Source organism: Bactrocera oleae, chromosome 2 (genome assembly GCF_042242935.1).
Source record: "Bactrocera oleae isolate idBacOlea1 chromosome 2, idBacOlea1, whole genome shotgun sequence".
Taxonomy (NCBI): domain Eukaryota; kingdom Metazoa; phylum Arthropoda; class Insecta; order Diptera; family Tephritidae; genus Bactrocera; species Bactrocera oleae.
In genome coordinates this window covers 65,757,482-65,783,727 of record NC_091536.1, presented here as the reverse complement: position 1 = coordinate 65,783,727, position 26,246 = coordinate 65,757,482, and the positions used below count along the sequence as shown (strand labels likewise).

General features: G+C 35.5%; 4 protein-coding genes and 1 long non-coding RNA gene across 8 annotated transcripts in view; 2 read left to right on the top strand and 3 right to left on the bottom strand.

The window, feature by feature from the left end:
* plum overlaps positions 1-4,427 on the bottom strand; it is a 139,865-nt gene extending 135,438 nt beyond the window's left edge. The window contains exon 1 of the mRNA XM_036361733.2: positions 4,069-4,427. The gene's annotated coding sequence lies outside the window, so the exon portion shown is untranslated. The remainder of the gene's footprint in view (positions 1-4,068) is intronic.
* A 1,313-nt stretch (positions 4,428-5,740) lies between these two features.
* On the top strand, positions 5,741-11,034 carry LOC118680685 (uncharacterized). Its single transcript, XR_004976305.2, has 2 exons — positions 5,741-6,070; positions 10,766-11,034. It is a non-coding gene; the product is annotated as an uncharacterized lncRNA (long non-coding RNA).
* On the bottom strand, positions 6,448-11,095 carry Moca-cyp (nuclear cyclophilin protein Moca-cyp). Its single transcript, XM_070105507.1, has 8 exons — positions 10,771-11,095; positions 10,102-10,189; positions 9,461-9,490; positions 9,255-9,394; positions 9,057-9,198; positions 8,882-8,993; positions 8,605-8,778; positions 6,448-8,534 (listed from the first exon to the last, which is right to left on the bottom strand). Exons 1-8 carry the CDS (start codon positions 11,093-11,095, stop codon positions 6,708-6,710), a joined length of 2,838 nt encoding a protein of 945 aa, XP_069961608.1. The 3' UTR covers positions 6,448-6,707.
* Positions 11,096-11,752: 657 nt separating this feature from the next.
* On the bottom strand, positions 11,753-14,577 carry Gfat2 (Glutamine:fructose-6-phosphate aminotransferase 2). Of its 2 annotated transcripts, none has more exons than XM_070105508.1 (2): positions 14,433-14,577; positions 11,753-14,374 (listed from the first exon to the last, which is right to left on the bottom strand). In XM_070105508.1, exon 2 carries the CDS (start codon positions 14,139-14,141, stop codon positions 12,087-12,089), a length of 2,055 nt encoding a protein of 684 aa, XP_069961609.1. In that variant the 5' UTR covers positions 14,142-14,374; positions 14,433-14,577; the 3' UTR covers positions 11,753-12,086. The 2 variants fall into 2 exon arrangements, with proteins under 2 accessions (XP_069961609.1, XP_069961610.1); XM_070105509.1 differs by having other exon boundaries at positions 11,753-14,378; positions 14,433-14,550.
* A 414-nt stretch (positions 14,578-14,991) lies between these two features.
* Positions 14,992-26,246, top strand: part of larp (La related protein) — a 43,639-nt gene continuing 32,384 nt past the window's right edge. Inside the window, exons 1-2 of one of the 3 annotated variants that reach the window (XM_014231194.3) lie at positions 14,992-15,448; positions 16,448-17,478. In XM_014231194.3, coding sequence (XP_014086669.2) covers positions 16,609-17,478 — 870 coding nt within the window. In that variant the 5' untranslated portion in view covers positions 14,992-15,448; positions 16,448-16,608. Of the gene's footprint in view, positions 15,449-16,072; positions 16,387-16,447; positions 17,479-20,394; positions 20,422-26,246 lie in introns of those variants that run through there. The other 2 variants (XM_014231196.3, XM_070105506.1) reach the window with 2 other exon arrangements.

Below are 26,246 nucleotides of genomic sequence, written 5' to 3'. Positions count from 1 at the left end.
ACGTAGGTTTGTACATATTTTGTTGTTTACTTCTACCTTTGTTGTCATTATTTTGTGGCGGTTTCCGCTTTGGCTGTTGCGCCGGCATCTTATATTTGTTTATTTCATTTTTGTTGTTTTTTTTTCGTCCATACTCGTGTCGCCTCGAAAAATTCTTATTTTCGAATATATTCAATACAAAATTTAAACCGACTCAGCTCATCATGCTTTCTTTCTCCGTGTTAAAAACTTCGTGGCAAACTTGATACACAGTATTCAGGGTAAAAAAATGTATTTTAACGCAATTCAAAATCATAGCTGTCGAAATTTTTAGTTTTGTAGCTGAGCAATTTTAGATCTCAACATTCAAAAAGCTTTCTGCCTTCTTCTTGGTTGGGCGTAAGGAGTGTTATCGTTGAGATCACGCCCCGAAGAGCTGAGGGTTCACAGATCTGGTGAAGCACAATTTTTAATAATATTGCATGTGTATATACATTTCGCGACAGACTGTGCTTGACCTCCGGGTGGATTTCTAACCAAAATCAACTTTATTTTATGGTGTGTTTTTATGTTTTTCATAACAGATATTTGACTTTTCTTAGAGTAACCAATCGTCATAATATTGAAGGATGGAAAAACCAAGTGACGCGTTCTTGTTACATCTACAAAAAATTATTGAAAACGGTAACTTCGGTTGCACCGAAGCTATAATAAGTATATGCTATAGTGATCCGATATCAGCCGTTCCGACAAATGAGCAGCTTCTTAGTGAGGAAAGGATAGGCGAAAAATTTCACAACGATAGCTTAAAAACTAAGGGACTAGTTCGTATATATACAGACAGACTGACATGGCTAAATCAACTTAGCTCATCATGCTGATCATTTATTTATATATTTTATAGCGTCTCCGACGTTTTAAACTTTATGGCACAGTTAATATACCCTGTTCAGGGTATAATTATGAACGAATTCGAATTATGAAATAATAAGCTTCAACAAGTCACTTTTACAAGGTCTTGTTTATTGAAAAGAGTTCGGCTACACATCATCTTTGTTGGTTGCTGTTGATATTTTATCTTTTCTTCGAAATTCGAGTAGTACTTGTGAAAATTTGTATTAGTTATTGAATTAGTTTTTGTTGTTATTTTAATTTAATATTTGTTTTTAGATGGATTAGCCGATAGAAGAAAATTTACCTGTATGATATCAAATCACAAAACACATCTCTAACAAAGCGAGAACTGCGTAATATTCATGGACAATGATTAATGAAATAAAATTCGTAAAATTCCATGATTTAATAGAGAATCAAATTCAGGCAGTCAACTAAAATTTCATTTGGCTATTGCCACTCAAACAAAATTTCATCATTATATGTATTTCCTTGCTCTTTTTACTGCTATTCCTTAACTTTCCTCACATTAATTCAATTTTCAATCCACTGTTACTATGTGAGATTTGAGTATTTGTTGTGCTGGTATTTTGTTCCCTCATTCCCACGACACTCCTGAATTAGTAATATTGTATAACGATATGACTTATATATATACATACAAGTATGTACAAGTTTGAATGTAACAAAGCGATGACTACATCGGTGACGTTTTCAACAGCACAACACCATTTCTGCCAAAATTTCATTCCAAACCGTGTTGAAGGCACTCCTTGCCGAAATTTGAAAATGGCTGGTGGTTTGAGGAGCTTTGTGACTATCAACCGAAACCAAACGAAGAGCAGCGGGAGATATTTATGTACATTATGTACATACGTCCTTTTATACTTATTATACATAGGTATGTATATACATATATAAAACTTTGCTACGTATGTCCGTCTTGAAGATTTTGTGCCTCAAAAATTCGATTTATTACTTTCGATATAATTGTCGGCTTTATTGCAAACAATGAATAATTAATCAGCTATTCATAGGTATGCATTTACATACGTTCATATACCTACATACATACATTATATGTACATACATATGCATATATCATATTTCGGTATTTATTTTTTCCATATATCGGCCATTTGTCGGCGCTTCGAAGCACTTATTCAAAATTCTAAATTCGTATTTATTACACACGCAACTCCTCCACAACATTTGCTTCGATTTTGTTTTGATTTAATTTATTTTCTTCGTTTTTTTCATTTTGCTTTGTACTTTCATTTCATACGCATACATACATATTTTCAATCGCCAATTTATTTACATATATACAGTGCTTCGACTTCGTGCTTTTGAACAGTTAGCGTTTGGCATTTCCTCTACTTTTTAACCGTGTTGCTTGAGTGGTGTACTGTTATTGCGTTTTACTTTTCGGCACGCACATCCTTTTTGGCAAGCAGCGCTGCTACTGCGCTGCCGACAGCGACGTTACCGGCAAAGAGGCTGCGGTGAAACCTTTCCGCTTTTGCGTTTTGCGATAAACTGATTTTTTCGCAATGCTTTCGTAAGTAAGTATGTTTATATGTACATATGTATGGATATGTGTATGTGTTCACCTTTTTTTGGCATTATTCAAGGTTATATTGTTATTTCTGCCAGAGCTGTCAAAATTATGTCATATTATATTTTTTTTGAATTATACTTTGTACAGAAACGCAGTGCAAAATTAAAATATACAGCAACTTGAGAAATGTTATGCTTTCTTCTATAATGCGACGACGCCTATTTCTATGCATTTTTAAATTTCTAAATGTGTAAATAATATATTACAATACATTGCACATATGTAAGTACATATTTATGTAAATCCGTGCATGTTTGAGCATGCATATCAATCAATGACTTACAATCGCGCCACCCACCCACTCAACACCGTACGGCACTCTTGCGAGGCAAACACGTTAGTACCGGCTTTTCAGCTGCTGTCTTCTATTTTATTGTTTTCTTTATTTCCGCTTCACTAAAGTTGCAACTACAAACATACATAGTGCCGTTTCAGACAGGGATGCAAAAGAGTCTGATCTTTTTCAAATTTTCTTTTGGTGTCGCTCTGGGCAATCACACGGTCAAAAAGAGTCCAGCAACTCGAGTCTAGTTTTTCTGCATTCCTTTTCACAAAATGTTCGTAAATATTTGTGCGGTTCGACTGCGCAACACCGCGCAACACTGCATGCTGCGTATTTCATTTGTATGTTGAGATGATGGTCACACATTTTGCTTGCAATGAATTACCATGAATATGGTAGAACAATATGCATAATACAAGTACCTACCCGCTAAATAGTTTCAAAAAAATACTAAAGACGGGAATTCCCTAATCCACAAGAATGTATTGAATATCCGCAACTAATATTTTCAAGGCCAAATTTATAATAGCAATTTCCTAATCTTTAAGTATTAAAAACTCATAATTTCTTTACTGCGTATTAAAAATTCATAATTTCTTTACTCCATAATCTATATCTTAATTTTCTCCTTATTTACAATTTGTCATAATATTTCTATTATTCTATGCATACGTATTTGCATATTACATACAAAAATAGATAACAGAACTCAAATTTGCGATCGAATTCATTTGAAACCGAGCGCTCTTGCAACCATTCAAAGGATTTGAAAGTGAAAAGGAATGCTGAAAAGGGTAGCAGCGAGCTGTTACGAAAAAGAACACAAAGCGTGCCACCCGAACACGAGTGGCACGGTCCCTTCGTCTTTCCTCGTCGTCCCCTCGCCCACAATAAACTGGTTTGAGACTCTTTTGAGTCCCTGTCTGAAACGGCACATACACATACGCTTACATATGTTTGTGTACACATTCCTTTCTATTGCTTTTCGCGGCATTATTTTCTACTTTTGCATTTCATACTTTCCCTACAATGCGTTTTCCCCGTTTTGTTATTGTTTTGTTTGCGATTGTGCAGCGCAAATACAATAAATTGAAGAGTGAAGCCAACCGCTTGTGCTGCAGCAGCGACCACAGCGGCGCGTTGACGAATATTGTATTCGTAATTTACTTTCCGTTTCTACTCGCACACACACATGTACTTATATATTTTCTCTACATTATTTAGGCCTACCACAAATTTTGTGCCTCGAAATCTTTGATTACTCGCACAAATAGCGAAATACTCCACTTACTATTACACAATAAATGTAGGTGCATCGATTTTCTTATTGGAAACTCACTTTAAAGACGCGAAATTACTTTTATATTGCGTTTGTTTGCCGTTGCGTCAACTAATGTGGCTTCTGCCAAGCCGGTAAATGCTTGCATTTTCCGCACTCTTTTTGAAACTTACAACTCATTTCACTTTATTGATACACTGTTTGAATATTAACATAGACTTTTGTTTACACCGAAAACACCAATTGAAATATAATAATAATTTCATTAAAACATTTCACCGGCCGGTTGGCTTTGCCACCGCACACACTCGTTATGCTATTACCGAGTTGTCGCGTACCTTCCGCTAAATCTTTATTACATCCGAACACGTTCTGAGCGTTTGTAGAACTGACTGTGGCAAAAGCTGACGGAAACATAAAACTTTACAGTCAAATTCAAAGCGCTCGCTTGGTGCGCTCTGCATATGATGGTGAGCATGCAATTGCTCTCGCTGTTGTGGCTGCAACAATTGGGTGGCGGAGCAGGGAGGCGCATGACACAAGCTTGTGTTGGACGGGATTGTTGATATGTGCATTTGTTTTTATTAGTGGAGCCGGCAAAAAGCCGCCTCATCAAATATGTACGCATTGCATACAGTGGATTGAAGTCGTTGTATACATACATATGTACGCATGTGTATATATTTTATATTTAGATACATATGTGTGTCTACTCATAATGATAAAAAATAATAATGTACGGGTACATATTAGAAGTAAGCTGTGCTGTTGAGGAGCAACGAACACCCAGATAACAAGTCAGTCCTTAACTAAATCCCTGCCTACGTCGTGGTACTGTGGTATCCCACAAGAAGGGATCTCACAAATTGCAGTTGCTTCAAATAATGCAGACAGTTTTATTTCGGGTTTCGACTTTACTTCAATCTACCGAGGTTCAATTTCAAAAAATATATCAGATACAAATATTTCTTCTTAACTACAGCGAAGTAACATTTCATCCCACAGTACGAACCTTTATTACCTTGCCATTTTCCCTTACCCCGGACATGCACACTACTTTTATTATTGCCTTATCCACGGCTTTGTGCTCTCAACGTCGCACATAATTCAATTTCGTGCGCTCAGCAATACATAAATTCAAACACACTTGCCTCCCATATTAATGTACACGGCAGCGTTAGAGTATTGCGTGATAAAAAAGGAGAGAAAAGCTATAAACCAAAAGCAAGAAGCAACGGTGGGGCGCCACTAATGCTGCAACGCATAGCAAGTGGTTTACATTGCCGGCAGCTCAATACAGCGTGTATGTATGAGTATGAATCTCGTGCTCAATCAAATTGAGAGCCAAAAGCTATAACAGGCTAGTAGCTTTAAAGTATGGGCGCATTCATACACTGGTATATTAAAACATAATATTTAGAGAACACAAAGTTTCGATGGAAGTTGGAGTCAAAGCAAATGCTGTGATAAAAATGTGTATTATGTCATTGCAAAGAATGAATGAACGTGAGAGTATATAGCTGAAATACGGCGGTAAGCTATAATTCTAAAAGCAATAGGGAGATTGAGGTTTTCTATGTTTTTCTGGTGAAAACTTTAATTTAGAATTGATCAATTCTACTGAAAATAATTTTATAGAGAATTCGATATATTCGTTTACATCACCTAGTTTGCTGTCAAAAAGTGTTTAATACACAATATTGTCTTTAAAGTTATAATAAAAATGAAATAAAATAAATGCTGAATCCAAAAGGTGTTGACCGCTGAGAAATGTCTAGTGTGCATGCCTTGTAACGAAAATGCAAACTTGTGTCGGTGTCAACCTTTATTGTTATAACGATTTTCACTTCCGTCAAAATTGTTTGACAAACATATCGTCTACACAGCTGAATCTTCCAATTACGCAAAAAACGAACCTGGAGGCTGACAACAATCGCCTGCTTGAGAGTCCAATATAAGTAAAGTCCACCAAAAGTATACAAAGACGTAATTTTTGCATTTGCTTTTAAGTCAGGTAAAACGCGTTTCTCTGTGAATATCTTTTGAAGAAGCAATTAATTTAATAATTTATTACATCAATAATACATAATATGTACATATCTCCGAAACTATTTGCTGAATCAACTTCAAATTTGCGAAGAGTGTTTTCAATTTTACCCGGTTACCAGGTTCTTGACCGGATATAAACCCAGTTTCGCTTCAATTATGTAAATCCAACTGGTGTTGTTATTTTAGCAGCAGAAATCATTTCACAAAACTTGTCGAGTTGCCAGTCCTTAGCTAATTTTCCAATTATACTTAATTATGGAACTTCTGAAACAATCAAACATAAACTCTCCACTACGAAAACAATAAAATAATACAACTACAACAATACAGACTTAATGCACATTTTTTTTCAGATCTTTTATTTAATTTTTATTTATAGTAAACATTCAAAAACGAAAGTAAGAATTAATTTAAATTTACATCATTTCATGCCTTGTATGTATGAATGTATGTGTGTGTTTTTGAATGGCGATCTACACGTAATCGTGTACATCTTCCCAATTGGTATTCATTTATATGTATAAATATGTACGTAATATTTTCAATAAATTGAGTAAGTCTCCTTTGATTATACGTATTTTAGTATATTGAACTAATAATTCTCAATTTGAGTCAGTGCCCGAAGTCCGTGTGTGTTTCTTGGACTTCTTACGCTTCTTTTTCTTTTCCTTTGATTTCTCATCCTTGCCGCGATCCTTTGAATTGATGGCCTCGGCTACCGCTGCTATAACTGTTAACTTTTTGAGATTTTCATGCTCTTCCAGCTTTTGCAGTGTCTCTTGTTTGAGGCGTTCTAATTCTTCTAGTTCACGAGCAGTTTTCTCTTTCTCCAAGTCATCCAGTCGTTGTTTTTCAGCACGTTTTTCTTCCTCTCTCGCAATCTCTTTACGCATATGATCTTTTAGCATTTGTGCAGCCTCGGCACGTTTCAACATCTTTTCGCGCATTTTATCAGCACTACCTTCAGCAAAATTAACATTTGCCTCTGCTGTACCCTCTTTTCTTGTGTCGGAACGTCGATCATTCGATTTACGGCGATAATCTGCCGATTTGGAACGTCTTGGCGAACGAGTACCCGAACGTTTGGTGCGCGCTTCACGGTTTGGTGAACGTGATTTCGGATTTCGTGAACCAATCAGCTCTTTAGACTTTGAATTGACACGTGGCTCACGTGACTTCGAACGGCTGCGATTATTACGACTGCGATCTCGTGAATCAACCGAACGTTTACGTATGCGATCGCGACGTGGTGATCGAGATCGTGAATGTGGAGATCGACTTCGTGATATAGAACGATCACGAGAACGTCGATCGCGTGGAGGTGTTAGCCGACGTGTACGTATCGGTGAGAGTGGCAAGCGATTGCGATAACGTTCGACAGAGCGACGACGACGATCCATGAATGGATTGCCACCACGTCTTCCGCGAAAATCTCGCCTTGGCGGCGAACGAAAACCACCTCTACGATTGGGAAAACGGTCGCGGCGATCTCTAATGGGAGAACGACGGCGAAACGAGCGAGAACGAGAGCGCGAAAGATGCGAGCGTGAACGGGAACGTTGCTTTGAGCGTGATCCGCTCTTCGATCGATTTCGATTGCGACGAGAATTGTCTTTTTCTTTGTCCACATCACGATCTTTGTCTTTTGCTTTCTCTTTCTCTTTTTCGTCAATTTTATTTTTCTCTTTGTGTTCTTTCTCATTGTTAGACTTCACTTCTTTATTTTCATCTTTTTTAATTGCGCTGTCTTTCCTTTCTCTCTTACGATCTTTATCATTTTCTGCCGCCTTGTCTTTACCCCTTTCTTTTTCTTTAGCTCGGTTTTTGTCATGATCAGAATCTCTTTCCTTGTGGCGATCTTTTTCTAATGTATTACCTTCAGTTTTCTTATGTGATTCTTGCTTCTTTGGCGTTTCTTTCTCCGCTGAGCCTTCTTCATTTTCACTATCTGCTTGATGTTCATAATCCAGTGCATTCATGTCCATAGATTTCTTACGCTTCGGTAAAGACTTCAAATCGGAGTTGTTTTCAGTACGGCGTTCTTTTACCTTATCCTTCTCTTTGTCATTCTCCTTTTCCTTTCCTCTTTCACGCGGCCTATCTTTCTCCGTACGTCGGTCATCAGGTCTGTCCTTTCGGGCATTGTTTAAATTGTCTTTGCCACGATTTTTTCGATCAGGTGATTCACTGTATCTACCACCGTACGAGCTAGCGTGCGACAACTCAAAGAAAGACTTCTTGGGATCTCTCCTCATCTCTTCGTGTCGCTTTTTGCGCTCGATCTCACGTCTTTTAATCTCTTCATCTCGTAATTTCTTTTCTTCTTCGAGTCGCTCCAAATCAGACAGTTTAATTGTGCGGTTCTGCGCACGCTTCCAATGTGGTGGCGTAGTGCTACGAGATCGACTACGGGACGGTGTACGAAAACGCTAAATTTATACGATTAATTATTACAGTTCCTATGAATCTATTTAAGGTGAAAATTAAATGGCAACTTACGAACACTCCGCGCCCTTTAATAATGCGTCCACTGCGCGAGACAGGTACACGCTTCTTTGACCAACCAAATGCCGGCCGATGCTCACTGGATCGTTCGCTTCGCGATTCCCGTCTTTGCTCCCGCTCTTGTGAACGATCCAAACGGTCACCACGTAGCAAAAACTTATTGGAGACCTGTCACAGAAATAAAGTAGATAGGTTTTTTCATGCATTACTTTTATATACATATGTTATTTAATATTAAGACAACCGCAATGTTCAATTAAATCCAAATTACCTCTGGTATTTCGTTAGGATCAATCTTGGTGATAGTCACAAGCGGATGTAATTCACCCTCATCAGCTTCATCATTTTCTCCCTCGTCTCCTTGACTCTGCTCCGTACCAGATCTATTAATATTCAAGAATTTTTTCACCTTAATTATTTCAATTACAATTTAATTAGTTACTGACCGCTCATATGATTTTTCACGTTTACGATCTTTTTTCTTTTTTTTTTCCTTCTTTTTTGATCGCTTCTCAGTTTCTGAGTCGGCATCTGAGTCTTCTTCACCCGAAGAGGCAGCACGTTTCTTTTTCTTTTTGTCCTTCTTAACTGTAATTAAATATATATTTTTATTTCACTTCGTATATTATTGTTAGCTAACGCACCTTTGACCTGACGTACAAGCTCTCCACAATTTGATATGGTAACATCTTGCAACGGACGTGAATTTTTATCGACTGGCAATTCCTCTAACTGGCGTACTAAATCTTGTCCCGATATTACTTGACCAAAAACCACGTGGACGCTAAAAAATAAAATAAGGATTTGATTAGATAAATGGCCATCATATATAACCCTAAGATAAACTTACTTGTCCAAGTGAGGCGCGGGTTGTGTAGTACTACAATGAAAAACAGAAGAAGAAAAATATGCTTTACACAGTGTACACATTGAGTTCGTATTCATTTGGTTTTGATTTGGTGCAACAAAGCAATGGAATTTTTCTACGTAGGACGTAGCGTGAAAATCCTGCTGTCGTCTCGCTTCCTACTACTGCACTCACTCCCCAGACAAAAAGCTGCACGCACAGTAGTGGGGGTGGGGTAGCAGGGCAGTTGTCGAGACCCAAACAAATGTATTTAAATATGTCCAGCTGGTGCGGCATGGATGCCATAAAAACAAGCAACCACATGCTGGGGCTAGGTTCAATGGGACAATTGCGATACCAATGTGCAAGCGCCGTCAGCTGTTCACAAAGATTATCATCAATATTGCGCAACTTAGCTTTATCGACCAGATCGATTTTATTACACTCTATTTTGTGACGACCTAGGATTAGTGGCTAGCTAGATGATGACAAATCAATGATAATAATAACAACAATAAATCAATATAATCTCTAAACAAAACATTTCGATTTAATGTGATGCTGCAAAGAAACGTTAGATGTTAATACTAAAATTCTACTTGCTTCATAGACTTACACAAATTAATATTCTGCATTAAACTTACATGAAAAATTGTGATCCATTGGTATTTTTGCCACGATTTGCCATTGACAGCAAAAAGGGGCGATCGTGTTTAAAATCGAAGCTTTCATCTACAGATAAGAAGTATCAAATAAAGGAATTAGTTGAGTAGAATATGTACAATAGAACATGAATATATAACAATTTTTAATTATCCTAATTCTGGGAATAACACGAATAAGAAAAATTCGTCAACTATAATGTGCAAAATTTGTATTCGATGGCTTTAGACTTTTTATTCATAAAAATAATTTTTAGCGTCTTTCAGCAGCCCCAGGAAAAAGTAATTTGTACACAATTTTTCAGTTAATTAAATTACAAATGAATCGACAGCGTCGTTAAAGCTTAGGTTAAATTTTTTTACTTAAATAATTACAAAATCATTTTATAGAATCTCTCAATTATATTATTGTTTCAAAAATTCTTTTAAAACCCCCATATAAATAATTGTTATTATAATGTTATCAAACTTGCTATGAACAGCATTTAAGAATGCAATTTTACTAATGTAAATTAGATGAGTATAACTTAGTCTTAGTACATTCCAATTCCCAACCCTGGGTACCACTGTTCAATTTATACAATATTTTGCACTATTTATTAGATTTATTGGTGCATATGCATATTAATATGTTTACAAATTTCAGCGTACCTTCAAAAGTGCCACCGTAGATCGACTCACCACCGGTACCGTTTCCAGCCGAAAAATCTCCAGCTTGTATCATAAAATCCTTGACAACACGGTGGAATATTACATTTTTATAATGCAACGGCTTGCCTGTAACTAAACCGATACCTTTCTCGCCAGTACAAAGTGCTCGAAAATTTTCCACTGTTTTCGGTGCAACATCTTTAAATAATTCAAAAACTATGCGACCAACATTTAAGCCACCAATCGAAATATCGAAAAAACAACGCGGTCTAGTTGCAGCATTTGCTGCGGCGGACGTTGACGCCAATCCCTCGGCCACAGTCATATTCTGCACTTTTTCACTTCTTGAATATACTTCTGCTACAAGTAATTTATTCAATTACATTTAACACTAGCTCTTTGTAAGTTTTATTTAATAATTTTCCTATTTTCCCGTTAGTTTCACAAAAAAAAAGCGGTTTAATCTACACATTGGTAAAACGTTGGCAGATTCTGAGAAAATTTTCTTTTGCAAATGTTATGACATTTGTGGAACGTGAATTTAACTGAAGGGTTGCCAGGTTAAAATTGGACACTTAATAACTTTATTCAATATAATATTATCTATTATATTGATGATAGATGTAAATGTACATTAATATATTCGTATAAAATACATATAAACTATACCGTCTTTTCCAAAATAGTTTTTAAACAGTTTTAATTAATTTATATTATATTTATATTTCCTTACAACGCCTTGGATATCATTTTGCATTTAACACTTACCACAACAGTTCCTAAATCGGTTTGGTCCAGCGCTATTCTATAAGCCTACATTCCACAATACAATTTCAAAACCCTATATAAAATCACTTACCACGACAAATAATATACCATACATAAAGCAATTCCCGCAATAGTCAGTTCTACAGTACTGAAATAGACCCGGCTTTTGTTTGACCGGGGACTGTTATTTCGGTTTTTTACAACAACAACAAAATTTAAAAATGGGTAATGAACACTTTAGTTTTCTTAATTTATTTGATTATTTTGGGGTAAAACAGGATGCGAATAATAAACATAATATTTTATAGATATCGGTTGTGTGCTCTGTTAGGATATTTTAGATTTAATAAAATACATAATACCTCTGACTCAATACGTATATTAAGCAATTATCATAAAAATAAAATTCAAAGTATATACTTTAAAATGCTTTTTAGAATATAGGAATAAGAACTTTACATATACTGAAATACATACAAATATTCTCGTATGTACATATTGTATATTGAATTTGGTTAACGCTTTTCAATGCACTCGCCACTGCTGCACTACTCCACTGTTACTGATTTGGCTAAGTTACGCGGGCAGTCCACATCGCAACCTCGCAGCACTGCTATGTGATACGATAGCAATTGCAAGGGAATGACGGTTAGTATACCCTGCAGGCAGTCCACAGTACGTGGAATTTCAAGGGAGCGCGATGAGAATGATTTTGTATCCTCATCACCCTCTTCGCATAATATGATTGGGCGACCATTGCGTGCAGTTACCTGCTGTAATGCATTCATACACTTCATATATACTGGATCTCGCATGACAACCATCAATACTGGCATCTCATCATCCACTAATGCAATAGGCCCATGTTTTAACTCGCCCGCTAATATACCTTCACTGTGCATATACGTCAATTCCTTCACTTTTAGTGCACCTTCTAGGCATGTAGCAAAATTATAGCCTCGTCCCATTATTAATAGTGACTTGTGTAGATATAAGTCCTTAGCAAGCTCTTGAACTTTAGAATTCAATTGTAGTACCTTTCGAATCTGATCGGCAAGTGTCTCTAGACCGTATATGATTTCAAGACGTCGCGGTTGCAGCGATAGTCTATCTTCCGACATAACTAGTGCAAACATAACTAGTGAAATAAATTGCGAAGTGTATGCTTTGGTTGAGGCAACACCTATTTCAGGACCGGCATTTATGTGCACGCCGCAGTGCGATTCGCGGCAGATGCTGCTGCCCACAGTGTTGGTTATACCCACGATAAGCGCACCTCGTTGTTTGCAATAACGCAAAGCAATCAGCGAGTCTGCTGTCTCGCCAGACTGAGATATAAAGAAGCAAACATCATCACGGAAAATAGGAGTGTGACGATCCATGAAATCCGAAGCAAGCTCTACTACGACTGGCAACTCCGTAAGTTCCTCCAGCAGCTGACGGGTCGCAATCGCACTGTGATATGATGTGCCACAAGCTATAAGTATTAAGCGTCGGCAACGTTTTATCTCCGGTATGAACTCCTTAATTCCACCTAATACTACAGTACGTGTTTCAAAGAACATCCGCCCGCGCATTGTATTTACTACCGATTCAGGTTGTTCAAATATTTCTTTTAACATAAACGAATCATAATTCCCTTTCATAATTTGCTGTATTTCCATTTTCAATGTAGTAATTTCACGGGCATGCGGATCATCCAAGCATTTCTTTAGTCGATGAATACTTAATGCGCCATCTCTGACTGCTGCTACATCATCATCTTCAAGGTATATGACACGATCGGTGTGCTCAATTATTGCGCTAGCATCCGAAGCAAAAAAGTACTCCACTTCTTTACCCTCCAAGGGTTGATACTCTGCTGGTGTGTCGTCATAACGCGGTGGCAATGATACTTCAGCTGGAAGTGTTTTTCCATGTGCACGTTGCTTCTTGGCGTAAAATATAGGAATTTGGTCAATAGATAGACGTGTTTTCGACTTAATGCCAACCAATAGCGGTGTACCACGTCGTGAAGCAACACATTCACCAGGAAAATGTTTTGACTTACAAGCAATAGCAAATGCACCTTCTAATTGTAGAATAGCTTGCTCGACAAGCTCACGGAATGAATAAGTTGGATGCTGGCGCCACAAGTGGTGTATTAATTTCGCAATTACTTCAGTGTCTGTTTCCGATTCGAATAAATAGCCACGTTTCTCAAGCAGTGTTTTTACGTCTTTGTAATTCGTAATAATACCATTATGCACCACTACAAAACTGTTATCAATATCTGAGCTCTGAGGGTGTGAATTAGTCTCTGAAGGGGGGCCGTGGGTGGCCCAACGGGTGTGAGCAATACCAATATGAGTAGTAATAGGTTCCTTATAGGCGCCCGTATTGCACATTTCAGCGACTGCATCTTCTAAGATCTTAACTTTTCCAGTCCGACGTACAATTATAATGTTAATAATTTCGTCGCCGACATCCGGATCGTCAATGGCTAAGCCAGTTGAGTCATAACCACGATACTCCAATCTTTTAAGGCCGTTTATTAGCAATTCGAGTACTTCCTGCCTTGAGCGTGGTGTTAGGTAATTGAGATAAGCGAATATACCACACATTTTAAAAAAGGTCTAATGAGAATTCGGTGTGTATTTACTGTATCCAAAACTTTGAATAAACAAATTGCAGATTGCCACGTACACCACACTGGTCTGAAATTTTTATAAGCGCGATAGTGCCGACTTCGGCATTTATCGTCTATTCTGATTATGTATTTTTTTATTCTATATCTAGCGTTTTGATGAATGTATTAAGTGTGAAGAGATTTGATTACTGCAAGTTTCCTTATCGTCTTACTGCAAATATATGATGGACTAAATCTTTTCGCAAGATACTTATATGGAAAATACTTGCTGCAAGATAAGATATTTGTTAATTTCCGCCTTCCGATCTTCAAATAGTCTTTGGCGACTGTGTTTTAAAGAACAAAAGTCGCTGACACTTTAATATATTTGTTTATATTGCATTCCGCTATGCACTGTTTTCGTAGAGATTAATATTTAAATAGTGTTGCCGCTACAGCAAATTATAACGAGACTAATAAAATATCTGATGTAATAAGTTTTGATTTGGTGAAAGTTTAAAAAATATAAGGTTTCAAAACAGGTTGTTATTTAAAAAAATAATAATTTAAATTCACAAAATTATATTGGCGATGTCTTTGACAATAGTTATATCATTCCTATCATAAGCATAAAAGGAACAAAACTCCATAAAATCGGTAGCGCTATTAAGAACCATTTCCAGTAAAAACATTATAACTACATTTCCCAATGCATGAAAATGAAATGTTGTATAGCACAAAAAAAACTTAAATAAATTAAAACAACACTGTCAATTCGTTGCACATGTTGGGCAGAACCATACCGTTCATCCCCCGAATCAGGGCGATTGCCAGTAATGCCCTCGTTCTTTTCGAAGTTTCTATCAACGGCGTCGGCCACATGTTCGCTCGTGAGACGAGATTTTTCGCGAAATACCATTGAATTATGGTCAAAAGTGCTGTGAAATCATAAGAAGGTGCTGAATAAACTTGACAGTGACATTGTACAATTGAATTGAAGTGGAAATTTGCAATAGTTTGCACGTAAACTCAATTAAAAGAAATTTTCAAATACGCAAAAAGACTACGTTTTTTTCGTCTCTCTTTATATCATTATTCTTCGTTGTCGAATTGTCAATTTCGTCGTACTTTGCATTCGGTTCGAAACTGTGCTTCGTATGTGATTTTCGGTTTTGCACGAATAGAATTGTATGTGTAGAAAATTGTACACAAAGCAAAAACCGCAATAAAGACGTGTTAAGAAGAAAACACAAAGCGTGCGAATCGGATTTTGAACTGTGTGAATCTTAGCGAATCGACGTTGTGAGTATTTGTTAGCAGTGCAACTTATATAGTATATTAAAGAGACATAAAGTCTTGCAATGTGCTAAAATATTAAAAAATTTTAATTTCTGTAGAAATGTGTAAATTTTTGTTTTATGTTTCGTGCTCTACGGTCAGCTGACAGAAACAGAGGTGCATTTAATTTCAATGTTGCATAATACGAAGATCTAGGTTATGGTACTTATACGGATTATGCAGTGTTATTTGTTAATTATTCAGAGATGAAAAGCTTTTTCACATATATAATATATAAATATATATGTGCATATATATGTTTACCATAATATTTACATTACAGTTTGTTGCCCTATAGCATAGATTATATGTCATAAGTGATACCTCAAAATTGTTACTTTTGCATGCAACTCTGTATACGAAAAATTCGAAATGTCAATTGATAGTGTTTTTTCTTCCTTTCGCTTTCTTTTTATTTGAAGTTTGACAGTGTGTACAAATTACTTAACCTCACTTTTGACCATATTTTCTTACTATTTGACATCCGTTGAAATATTACGCGAAATTTCATAAAATTTTGTATTATTTTTCCGACGAAAAATTGTAATAAGTCGATAGACGTTTGATTTGTTAATATCAATAAATAATATTTCAATGTCGTTGATCCGTTGTAAAAATTTGGCTTGAAAAATTTCATTTTCAGTTTCAAGCTTATCGCTGTCGCTCAAAGGACATGATGTCATTTGCGATTGTAGTGGATGGATATTTGAATACTTCTTCAACTTAATCTAATTTCTTATGCAAAGCTTCAACGACAATTTTTTGAAGACATTAAAGTGTTAAAGAAATGTTGTCATCTTGATAAGTCCTATTAGCTAAACGAATACGTTTGATTTTATTGAAGCGGTCCTAGTTGGTAGTAGTCCGCAAGAACTAGCTACCTTTTTTAACTTCATAAGAGTGTATGTCGAATTTGAGAATCATATTAAGGTTCCAAATTAAGAAATATTCTTTCTTTTTCAGTGTCAACGTCTATTTATTGATTTGTTTGAACGTTTTTGTCATATTCATTGGGCAAGGAAGCAACAAAGAGTTTCCACAACGTTTCAGCATTTTCTGGAGTAAGTAACGTAATTGACGTTACCGATACTCCGGAGTTACACGATATACGACCTTAAACTAACATGTCAGCAGCTAAAGAAGAAACTTCAAAAACGAGCGCCACCACTGCCACTCCAACGGTGGTCGCTCCCTCTGGTCAAACGTCTACCCCAGCTTCTACTTCGTACGCTAACGTATTGCAAAACTTGGAGGCCAAAAAAGGTGCCATAGCTAAAAGCGAAACCGACGACGTCGCCGTTGCTGATTCTGACAACAAAGAAAACCAGCCAAATCTTAAAACAATTAAGTCATGGAGTGAGGAGGCCGCTGCTGTTGAAGCAGCCACTGAAAACTTACCCAATACCGTGGTTGAAGCTAGTGCTTCAGTGACCGGTGAAAAACGGGCTGCAAATACGGATGCTGGCGCTGAAAACTCTTCGGAAATCGATGATAATAATGATTTTGTACCAGTAGTTTCGCATCATCGCCGTGATCGTAAAAAGCCACGTAAAGAGAAACCTTTTGGACGTGAACGGCAAAGTGGCAACGGAAATAATACCAATGAAAAGCTAACTAGTGGAGGCGGTGGACAGCGTTCCGGTGGCGGCAATGGCAATGGAAATGGTGGTGGTGGTGAAGGTGGAAAAAATAAACGCATAGGGGGAGTAGGTGCCAGTGGTGCTAGTGACAAAGATGGAGATAAAAAGTATACTAGCCGTCCACGTCAACGCGCCGGTAGTCCACGTAAGGGTGTTGCTGGCGGCGCACCAAAGTCTCCAAAGGAGCGCAAAGATACTTCGCCAAGCGCTAGTGTCGAAAACACAAGCAGTGGAAATGAAGCAAAAAGTAGCGACGCCGAAACTCCAGCGACTGGACCAAACGGCGCCCCAGTTGCACCTCCTCAACCTAAGAAATACGTTGCGGCCCCCCCGCCAAAAGTAAACGCTTGGAAGGTAAGTGAATTTTTTTTTTTTGTCTTACTAAAACAATTCAATTAATTGAATATTGTTTAAATATGGTAGTGTGAAATATACAAGGAAAGGAATAATTTTTATTCGCTTTGTGAATTTTTTGGTATTGCGCATTATATTTTATATCTACATGAACTATGAAAAAACAAATAAAAAATACAGTAAAAACTAGTCAACAAATGTGCGTGGAATGAGACAATGAAAAAAAGTACAAAAACAATATTCATAACAAAAAGTTTGAAGAAACGATGGAGCTGACTTTATTGACAGCGCCTTTGAGCTTTGATAATATTCTTTTGTTTTCTGAATTGCTAGTAAGAAACTTCTTTAACATCGCTTTTCAAAGAATTTTTTCTTATCAATTTTTTAAATTGTGAAAACGTTTGAAATATTTCGCGTTAATTCTATTTGAACTGCTTTGCTGTTGTTGTTTTAGCGGCAGAATTCTGCCGAGTTGACAGTTCTTGGCCGGATAAAAATCCGAGTCCGTTCCGGTTACGTAGACCCGACTGTCGCGGTAACGGATTTGAAGTGCTTTCGGATATACCAGTGTTTTCCGCTTGGTAATCTTAATTTAGGGTAGGTCAAGCTGCTTTCATATGTTCTTATCTCCCTCTATTTAATCGTTAACGAAATTATTAAATTGTTTGACGGAAGTAAATATTTAATAAATACGGTGATTATTCAAATACAAAAACTTTTTTTACTTGCTAGAACTGGTTAATGCACATTAAAAATGTATAAAGATAAATGAACTTATACAACCTGAACATTCCTACAAAATAATAAAAGAACAAGCTAAATTTAATTGAATTGAAAGCAACGAAATATTATGCAATACTTGATTAATGATGCGGCAAAACTCGCCAACCGTGTATTGTGAGCGCCATAGATTTATGTGTGTATGTGCATGGGCAGTTGTGTTGGCAAACGGTTGACTGCCACACAGCTGATGGTTTTTCTGCCCACCCAGCTATTTTTGTGAATTCATATTGAAATCGAAACGATTTTGCTTTTAAAACGGCAATTTATTTATGCACTATCCTTTCTTTATATTAGAATTTAAATTCTAAAAGTGTAAAAGTGAAACGAAGTTCAATATTAATTATCATTGTGAAATTGTAATTCGAATCAGCACTAATAAATGTCAAGGTCAACATTTGTTTGTGCGGCGAATTGAGTACAAAACAAAAACGAGTATACGGAAACTAAAGCAAATAAAAAATGTATATTAAAGATGATGCAAACAGGCATGGGTACATTCAAACAAACATACATACGTACATAGATATCTGCATGTGTGTTTATGTACATACATATATAGAATAGATGGATTCTGTTCAGTCATGGTTCATAGTTTATGACTTGAAACTAAAATACTGACTAGTTGGTGGCTAGTTTTTTTTTTTTTTGGGTTTACAGCAAAAAATATATATGAAAAGTAAAATTACGAATGAAAAAAACTATAGGAAGGAATTCCGTCTTTTAATATTAAACTGCACTATTTATGGCCAATAGAACGAGATATGGTGCTTAAAGTAATGGAAAGAATAAAATAATTATCACACTATCACAACACTATATCCTTTATCTTTAATTGTAAATAGTAGTAGTAAAATGCAGTGACTTATACATATGTATATATATTGTATATCTGCATACATACATATGTACATGTATGCAAGTAGTATCGAAATGTCAGATTATAGTTCACCTTCAACATATTCAATATTTTCTTGGGCACACAATATTTTCCGTACTCGAACTTTATTAAATACCATACTAATCTACCAGAGAGGAATCTTAATACAATATTATTTATAAGTTTCAATTTGCCGCATTGTGTTCTAAAATTTCAAAATATAATTATTTTTATTTTTTGATTAACACAAATATTTTTACTGCCATCTATTTTAAGATTTTCTTTTTGTTATTTATTTCTATGACATAAATCATATAATATTTTAAGTAAATATTACTTTTTGCGAAAATTCAGAAAAATTAATAATTAAACAAATGATCTGGCACTAGAAAAGAATAAAGACTAGTTAATAAGGAAATTCATACATAAAAGCGTAAAAAGTACTTAGGTACCTGTGTACGTATGTATTTACACAAAAAAGCGAGTACATATTTGTGCACGCGCGTGGATAATTATTTTTATGTCTTTACGTTTTTTTTTGTGTTGTTTATTATACAGTTTGTGACCACTATCTCTACGTTTGTCGAAGTAGTATTGAAACGGTGTACAGCGAAAACGGTTGTGTGCAGATCTTTTAAAATATTTGAAATTTAAAAAATAATAAAATATTTAAAAATATACATATATACAACTATGAACTATAAACAAGCATATTGTTGTTGTCGTTTTAAATAATGTTTGTGTTTATGTGCTATATATGTAAATGACAGTCTTAACACAAGTCTCGTGAATACTATGAAAGTCTCCACACGAGACCAAAACAAAAAACCCACCACAGTGCGCACGATTCTCAAACGGCTTGGCGATCACTGATTGCTGCTTGTGTATACGTGAATGTTGCTTATAGAATTGCTAAGAAGCTATATTTTCGTCTCGCTCTAAGAGCTTTCAAAGCTTTTTGTGTTTAGAATTATTTGTGAATTTTATAAATAAACACGCACGCTATAAAATGTAAAATAATCGTAAAAATACATGTGTGTTTGTGTGTACACACCTTTGGCAAATGCGCCTGAAATTAATTTAATCGCTAGGTGTTCTCGGCAGCAACTATAATTTCCACACTCACGTTGTAGGCCGAGGCTATCATCTGCTTTATTTTGTTTGAATATTTATTTTATGTGCTCGTATATGATTGTTTGAATACATATATATATAAATATTTTTCACATTATCAGCGAAAAGCGAGAAGGGCGTGTATATGCAACAACAATATGCAAGCCAAAGTAAATATATGCATTAAACTATTAATATTTATTTTTATTTATTACTAATTTCGTTTGTATGTTTTTATGCTACATATAAACAGATTCCAATGCAAATAGTTTAGCTGAAATTAGTCAATTTGCTATTTTTTTGCTATCGATGCAATTCAACAAATTGAGATTAGTTGTAATTGTTTGAAGGCAGCGAACTCCACTCAGTCGCTTGGCTCTGTGCTTCGGACCTTTATTCGAACTACAATAATATCAATCTTCCTTGTTAAGTGAGACCAACTTCATTCTTAAGCAACTCAACCTCTAATATATTCCTACATTTCACAATCCAAATTATTCTCAGGTAACCAGGATCCTTAAGAGTCCTAGCTAGTTTTACCGCCTAAAAGAAGGCGATTTTTGAGAATTAAAACAAGAAAAAGCGTTAAACAAATTTAACCGAAGCTATAACACCCTTCATAGGTGCAGTTCTTATAGCATAAAAGGGTGTAAAAATATCTTTATCTTGATTTTAATCGATCAGTTTGTTTTGCAGATATATGCTAAAGTAATCCGATCTGAACAATTTCTTTAGAGATTGTACAATATTTGTGAAGATATCTCATAAAATAAAAAAGTTTTCCATACAGGAATATGTATATGAACGATCACAGTTTTTATGACAGCTATATGCAATAATGGTTCAATATATGTGGTTCCGATAACTGAGCAGCTTCTTGAGGAGCAAAGTACGTGTGCAAAATTCAGATCGGTATCTCCAAAACTGGAGCGCTAGTTCGCGTATATACAGACGAACATAGCCAAATCGACTCAGCTCATCATGCTGATCATTTATACATATACATATATATTTTAGAGGATCTCCGAAGTTTTCTCCTATGTATTTATACATATTTTAAGAACACAGTAAAAAATTTTAAGAAAAAAATTAAATATAATATTTTTCGAGTAACTCGCCTTCTTATTCCGGTCTTCTCCGTAGATGAAACGTAAAAAAACATTTAAATAGAAGATATTGTTCGCACAATGGCCTATGTTCAAAAAAAAAAAAATTGACAAAAAAACGACGTTTTTAGAAAAAGAATTGAATTTCATCCAAATTTTATTCGTTTTTGGTCTGCCGAAATTCCATTTTTGTTAAAGTATTGTATAAACTAGCAAAGTATAATTTTTTTAATTCCACAATAAATGTGCTCCTTAACATCTAAGTGTATGAAAACACTACATAATTTTCAATACAACAATGCGGTTATCAAAGCCATTTACATACATAAGTGTATTGAGTGTTGTGTTCGCACCCGCTCTTCCCACAGTGTCGACTAGTAGTATTTATTTAATTTATTGATTAAATATGTATGTACTGATACTGCTTATTTTCTTATTGAAAGCTTACTAAATGGAAATTTCTTTGTATATTTAGTCTCTTTCTTGCGGTTATTCGTGTGTGAGAAGGTTTAGAGCTACGCCCTATCATCCAATTAATACAACGGGTGTATGGAATTAAGTATATGACTATATATTTTTACGAGTACCTTACCTCCACTGTTGTTTATTTACTTTGCACTTGTTGTTATCTTTTGTTGACCAAGCTTATCAGCAGTACTGTTTAAATTGTGCGTGGCAGAATGCATGTGGTGCTGAAAATATATACTCATATACCGTACTCATTTCGGAGAGTTACAGCAAACGATTTATACAAGACTTTCTATTTGTCAAACTATAAAATATCACTGTTATTAGGGAATGTTGTTGTTGTAGTGGTAGAATAATAATAATCCTGAAATAGTAATGAATAATAGAATATGCTGTCAAGTTGGCAATCCTTGACCGGCTAAAAATTCGGATCCGTTCCTGTTACGTAGACCCGACTGTCGGTGGGGGCTATTATGAAAGGATCGTATATTGCTATGCTATTGTTGTAACATTATGAAATATTAGTTAAAGCATTATAAAGAGTATTTCTGAGAAAGACTTGTTTGATCGCAAATGCTGGGATCAGCACGTTTCTAACCTTACTTAACATATTACGATCAATAGACAGTGAGGTTATGTCTTAATGACTTACACGTTGTCTCTCCCATTGTTTTTTTTTTTAGAAGTTTTAGACTCTTAAAAAACTGTTCTGTGCGTTTTAAAGTTTTATTTTAACTTCAAGTTATGAATGTATCAAGCTTTTTATTGTAATACTGTTAATTTCTTCCGGAAATTATATGGTTGGTGATTTCTGTAGAACCTAACTTGAAAACGGCACTCAGTTTCTCTTTCCCCTAACTTTCGTATATCCGAACAATTTTTTCCATTTCTGGAATTTATTAGAAATTATGTTAATTATTGATTAATAAACTTCTAAGATAGTCGAAAGAACTGGAGATTGAACTACAATCTCTTCGAAATAATTACTTCCATAAAGTATTTATATAATACGGTGCTTGACATATCAATTATTCAATGTGGTTCTGCAAACCAAGACAGATTTGCTCAGTTCGTGGAACTGCAGACCAATTCTTATTTCCAATGTTGTCACAGAATTACTTATTGGATTTTCGTCTTTTCGAATATAAGTACAATCGATATTTGAATCGAATTCTTAGATTTACTAAGCCACCATATTAATGTTTGCATTGCATGTTTTTCGCCAAATTGTTCTTGGTCTTTTTTCGAATGTCTTTTACTCACTTGTTTCTGTCCTTTGTATTGCGATTTCCGGCAGCTACTCGTATGTAGTAGTCATATCCATAATTATATGGTAAATACCGCTATGCGTCAAGAGCCAAACCAAGGTTTCCATTTCGACTACGTGCCCCCGAAAGTCACACCCTCGACGCTCGGCACTGCTAAATCATCGCCGCGTCGTACTTGAACACAATTACTGCTTTCCTTCTATGCTGTGCTAAGCGCTAATTAGCGCTTATTGTATTTGATTGTACAATAGTTAAATTTCTTTTCGCTAATTTGCCGACGCGACAGCGCTCACTTTCTCAACGAGGTTTAAAGTCCTTGTACGAACCACATGCAAACGCACATACATACATATGTACATATGTAAGTATCATTATTATTATTATTATTTTTAAATACATATGTATGTATGGGTGTATACATCTGTACGTGAGACTGAACTCACATTGCAACTGATTTACGAGTCATATTTGGGTCGCTCGTAGCTGTGTTGATACATTTTTTTTTCATAAAAGTATTGCAGATTTCTGCGCTCTTCATGTGTTCGTCTTCATTTTATTTTTTTTGTTAAGTATATTTGCAAAAGAATTAAAAAACAAGAAAAAAAGTTAGCTTCGGTTGCACCGAAACTATAATACCCTTTAAAAATACAAAATATTCTTTACAAGAACTTTATTTCGATCGTTCAGTTTGTATGACAGCTATATGCTATAGTGTCCGATGTCAGCGGTTCTGACAAATGAGCAACTTCTTGGGGAGAAAAGGTCGTGTGCAAAATTTCAGATCGATATCTCACAAACTGAGGCACCAATTCGCGTATATGTATACAGACAGACACACGGACAGGCGACGAACAGACAGACGGACATGGCTAAATCGCCTTAGATCATCATGCTGATCATTTATGTATATATTTTATTGAGTCTCCGAGGTTTCCTTCTGAGTGTTACAAATTTCGTGACTAACTTAATACCATAGACCCTGTTCAGAGTAAAATTATGGGCAGAATATTTTTTATAATAGAATGGTGAGTTGAACATATTACCATCTGATCAAATTTTACCCGGACTTGGGGAAAAAAGAAAATTTTCACGTATTTCATTACAAATCTTTATAAGCGCCTTCAAAGCGGAGACATATAGTATGTATGGTTGTCAGTGCTTGATGTAATTTTCCATACACTTCTCATAAGCCTCGCCTGGGCTGGTTTTCAGCGAAATTTAGCTTTATTCAGTTTCGACTCATTTTTGGAATGCCTTTCGCTAGATGGTTGGATAGTTTCGACATCACTTTTATAACTCACATCTTGTTACCAGTAATGATGCGTTTGATGTTGATGTGATGATGTGAAGTGCTCAACTATGTTGTCAAGCATCTCTTTTGTGACCTCTGCTAGACATCGTTTTGGCAAAAGATTGCCTAGGATTGACCCGTTATATACCCATAATATCAACCAAAATATGTTGAGTCGATCCATAAGAGATGTTAAGATCGCTTGCTATCTCTCTGATGCCAACACAACGATTTTTAGACACTCTTTCTTTTACTTTTTTGATGCTAGTGTCATGAACTGAAGTGGATAGATGACTCGCACAAGACAAGTTTTTTTGTTGACTTCAAGACCTTCATTGAATTTTTGTGCCACTGAAATACTTGTGATCGTAATTCCATTGGAACACACAAATTTTCAAGCAAACTCGTTGCTCAATTTTTTTTTTCAATTCGATTTTTAGCCAAACTTTTTGCGTTGTAAACAAACAGATTTCTTCCTCTTCATTATATATAAAAAAAAAATTTTATGAAGTGTCTGTTTGTAGATAATCTATATAGACTAAGCATTATATTCGATTTAAGGCAGTAAGTTGATCCATATTGAACTAAAAATGTAGAAAATATTTTGTTATATAATTTTGAGTAACCGGCCGTTACCTGAATGGCTAAAATTGCTTATTTGGATGTTTTATCATACTTCTTGGACCCATAATAATTAGTGACCCATTATAATACTCACTAAAAGTTAAGTCAGCGGTGTTGTTGGCTCTAAAATTTGTCTATGATGAGTCTACTAATATTGGAAAATCAACTTCTGCTCAACTAAGGAATTTTGTACCATCGAATATTATTTCTCTGTTCATAACTGTCCACCAAGACACCGTTAGTCACTCGACAAGACAAACATTTTAATTGTTTTATTCTGTTATGCTAGTTCTTCGTATGTTTCTATGTTTATTGGTATGTTTGTTCATATATAAAAATCAGTATGGAAATTTACTCGACAGTTAAAATTGTTAAACTTGTGTACCACCAGTAGTTATGAGGAAGTATTCATTGAAATAAATAATTATGCCTCTAATACTGTTCTTGTCTAAATTCTAATTATATAACCGAATATTTCGGTTAAATTGAATATTTTAAAATAAAAAAAGGATAGTAATTCCTCCTTGGCAGAACGAATACTTAGTTTTATTATTTATTTATATACTGTGTTCAAACTCTCTCCCTTCGTCGCTCCCACACCCACAATCTTCGAGTCTCCGCAACAAAAGTTGGGCTGTCTGAACACAGCTGTATAAACAAACACTAGGTGAACCAATTCTGACACTTTTGTTGTTTAACGTATTGCACCTGGGTATGAATATTATAAAAGACAGATAAACAAAATTCTTTTTTTTTTTTGACTTGTATGTACTTATTTCATGTTCCAGCACTGTACAAATGCATTCAGAGATCTCTTTGTGGCTTTATGATTTTTCCTATTATTTATATTGTTGATATTCTAGACGTGTTATTGTTGTCATTGCTGTGTTTATTTGTTGTTCTTTATTTATTCTGTAGATATAAATATTTTTATAGTTGTTGTATTTGCGTTTATTTCTGTAATTGGAACGCACTGTGTGCAGCTTTGTCCGTCCAATTGCAATGCAAATTAGCTGGGTGCAACGCACGGCACACACACACACACTCAGACACATCTAAACATGCTTTTTGTATTAGTGTTTGTCTGCATTTTATGATTATTGCTGCGAGACAGATATGTTACTTGCGCACAAATTGAATTGAATTAATTTGCTAACGTGACCCGTGATCGGTGAACGCAATTGAAGTGCAGTTTTTCGCCTTTGACAATTTTTTACAAATTTACAAATTGCAAATAG

Bases quoted from the DNA above. Each gene is read 5' to 3' on its own strand.
- Moca-cyp (XM_070105507.1), bottom strand. From the start codon at position 11,095: ATGACTGTGGCCGAGGGATTGGCGTCAACGTCCGCCGCAGCAAATGCT. The intron at 9,395-9,460 runs GTAAGTTTATCT...TTTATTTTTTAG, and splicing joins CCCGCGCCTCACTTGGACAA to CGTCCACGTGGTTTTTGGTC. The intron at 8,994-9,056 runs GTCAGTAACTAA...GAATATTAATAG, and splicing joins CGTGAAAAATCATATGAGCG to ATCTGGTACGGAGCAGAGTC.
- Gfat2 (XM_070105508.1), bottom strand. From the start codon at position 14,141: ATGTGTGGTATATTCGCTTATCTCAATTACCTAACACCACGCTCAAGG.